At 47.5% G+C, this 3,038-nt stretch overlaps 1 protein-coding gene across 1 annotated transcript; it reads left to right on the top strand.

The window, feature by feature from the left end:
* Positions 1-662: 662 nt before the first annotated feature.
* Positions 663-2,479, top strand: LOC311235842 (tripartite motif-containing protein 16-like). The gene has a single exon (XM_084323352.1). The coding sequence runs from the start codon at positions 692-694 to the stop codon at positions 2,357-2,359; it is 1,668 nt and encodes a 555-aa protein (XP_084179478.1). The 5' UTR covers positions 663-691; the 3' UTR covers positions 2,360-2,479.
* The last annotated feature ends 559 nt before the right edge of the window (positions 2,480-3,038 follow it).

The raw sequence follows: 3,038 nt of genomic DNA, 5'->3' as shown, positions 1-3,038 counted from the left end.
GTAGGCCTTGATATTACCCTAGATCAGGGGTAGGGCCTTGATATTACCCTAGATCAGGGGTGTGGCTACCGTTCTAGACGACCTACAACGCTGCAGCTGGGCTATTCTGCAGCACTACCTTCGTCATTTGCATGAAAGCACGCAACGCCTGGACCTCTGTGCTGAAGTCTGTGAGTTTTCATACACGGGACGGCAGTTTTAATAAGACAGAATAATAACTACAAGAACGCATTAGTTAAGAGTGCAGACCTCCAACAAGGCCATACCACTGATTTAGGGTAATAAATCTAGCGGCTCAGGTGTGCATTTATTTTAATACTATATATATATAGAATTAAAGCCCTGTTTGTTGCCTGTCGATTGCCGTTTCAGACGACAAAATCCGCTCAGCGGTTCTCGAGTTACATTCCGATACGTGAGGTGTGCGCCGAAGTACACGTCAGAGTCAGATTACCACCTCCGAGAGAGAGAGAGGGGGAGAGAGAGAGAGAGAGAGAGAGAGAGAGAGAGGGAGAGAGAGAGAGAGAGAGAGAGAGATAGCGAGAGCGCGAGCGAGAGAGAGAGAGAGAGAGAGAGCACCTCCCACCCACATGATCAGAGTTCACTCTATAACCAGGAAGCACCTCCCACTCACACGATCACTCTTCCTGAGAAAACAAAACTTAGAGTGTCGTTGTCTTTGTAGAATAAAATGGCGCAGCAAGGAGTTGATCTGGACCGGGACCAGTTCTGCTGTTCTCTCTGTCTGGATGTACTGAAGGATCCGGTCACTATTCCCTGTGGACACAGCTACTGTATGGGCTGTATTACAGACTGCTGGGATCACGAGGATCAGAGGGGGATCTACACATGTCCCCAGTGCAGGGAGACTTTTACTTCGAGGCCTGTTCTGAAGAAAAACAACATGCTGGCTGAAATGATGGAACAACTAATGAAGACAGGACTCCAAGCTGCTCCTCCTGATCACTGTTATGCTGGACCTGGAGACGTGGCCTGTGATGTCTGCCCTGGGAGAAAGCAGAAAGCCCTCAAGTCCTGCCTGGTATGGCTGACCTCTTACTGTGAAACTCACCTCCAGCCTCACTATCAATCTGATACCTTTAAGAAACACAAGCTGGTCAAAGCCTCCACACGGCTTCAGGAGAACACCTGCTCTCGTCATGATGAAGCTATGAAGATTTTCTGTCGTACTGATCAGCAGTGCATTTGTTATTTGTGTTCCATGGATGAACATAAAGGCCATGATACAGTCTCAGCTGCAGCAGAAAGGACGGAGAGACAGAAAGAGCTTGGCATGAGTCAGCAGAAAGTCCACCAGAGAGTCCAGGAGAGAGAGAAGCGACTCAAAGAGGCCCAACAGGCTGTTGATTCTCTCAATCGCTCTGCTGATAAAGCAGTGGAGGACAGTGGGAGAATGTTTACTGAGCTGATACGCTCCCTGGAGACGAGGCGCTCTGAGCTGAAGGAGGTCATCAGAGCCCAACAGAAGACCACAGTGACTCAGGCTGAAGAACTGCAGAAGAGACTGGAGCAGGAGATAGCGGACCTGAGGAGGAGAGCCACTGAGCTGGAGCAGCTCTCACACACAGAGGACCACATCCACTTTCTACAGAGTTACCCCCCCCTCTCCAGTCCCAGTGAGTCTACAGACTCACCCAGCATCAGTGTCCTTCCTCTCCTGTACTTTGCAGATGTGACTGAGGTCGTGTCTGAGCTGAGAGACAAACTAGAGGACGTTCTGAAAGAGCAGTGGCCCAGAATCTCAACAACAGCGAATGCAGTTCATGTTTTACTGCCACCACCAGAGCCCAAGACCAGAGCTGACTTCTTACAATATTCCTCTCAGATCACACTGGACCCAAACACAACAAACACACGTCTGTCTTTGTCTGAGGGGAACAGAAAAGCAACACGGATGCAGCCAGTGTCATATCCTAATCACCCAGAAAGATTTATTGAATGGCCTCAGGTTCTGGGTAGAGAAGGTCTGACTGGACGCTGTTACTGGGAGGTGGAGTGGAGTGGAGGGGTTGATGTAGCAGCCTCCTACAAAGACATTAGTAGAACAGGCACCTGGGAGAACTGTGGATTTGGAAACAATTCCAAATCCTGGGCTTTAGATTGCAGTCCTCCAGGTGATTACCTCTTCCTCCACAAGAACAAGAGGATCACAGTACCGGGCCCCCGGTCCTCCAGAATAGGAGTGTACCTGGATCACAGGGCAGGTACTCTGTGCTTCTACAGCGTCTCTGACACCATGACCCTCCTGCACAGAGTCAACACCACATTCACTCAGCCTCTCTATCCTGGACTTAGGTTATATGACTCTGCGAAGGCTGAGTTCTGTGAGCTGAAGTAGAGATCAGTGACATTCACAGCTCCTCTACCCACTTTTATTCATATTTTATATTGTATTTTTCTTTTATTACCTATATTCATTGTCATTTCTCTTCTCCTTCCCCCATGCTGCTGAATTACCCCAAGGGGATTAATAAAGGTGTATCTTATCTTATCTTATTTTATCTTACCTTACCCTGTCTTGTCTTATTGTGGTGTTTTATATCCATTATGGCATTTTATAGTAATATAAAATTGATAATTTCATTAATCTGATCATACTTACTAATGCGGCAAGGGTTTGGGGGTTCCATGGACATTGTAGCTCAATCGGTAGAGCAAGGCACTAAACATACCAGGGTTAGGGGTTCCATTCCCTTTTTAGCTCAATGGGAAGATGGCATTAACACAGCAAGGGCTGGGGGTTCAATTCCCTGCATTTTTTTTTAGTTTGCCTACATTGCGATATGGTTCTTAAAAAGGTACAAGTTGCAACGTTATAACATAGTAAATGGTAAATGGCTGCTTTTTTATATAGCGCTTTTATCCAAAGCGCTTTACAATTTGTTACTTACATATTACCCATTCACACACCGACGGCGGAGGCAACCATGCAAGGTGCCAACCTGCTCATCGGGAGCAATTAGGGGTTAAGTGTCTTGCTCAAGGACACATCGACACGCTGCCCAGGAGGAGCGGGA

The sequence above is a fragment of the Notolepis coatsorum genome (genome assembly GCF_963971535.1).
Source record: "Notolepis coatsorum genome assembly, chromosome: 10".
Lineage (NCBI taxonomy): Eukaryota > Metazoa > Chordata > Actinopteri > Aulopiformes > Paralepididae > Notolepis > Notolepis coatsorum.
This window is presented reverse-complemented; position numbering and strand designations above follow the sequence as displayed.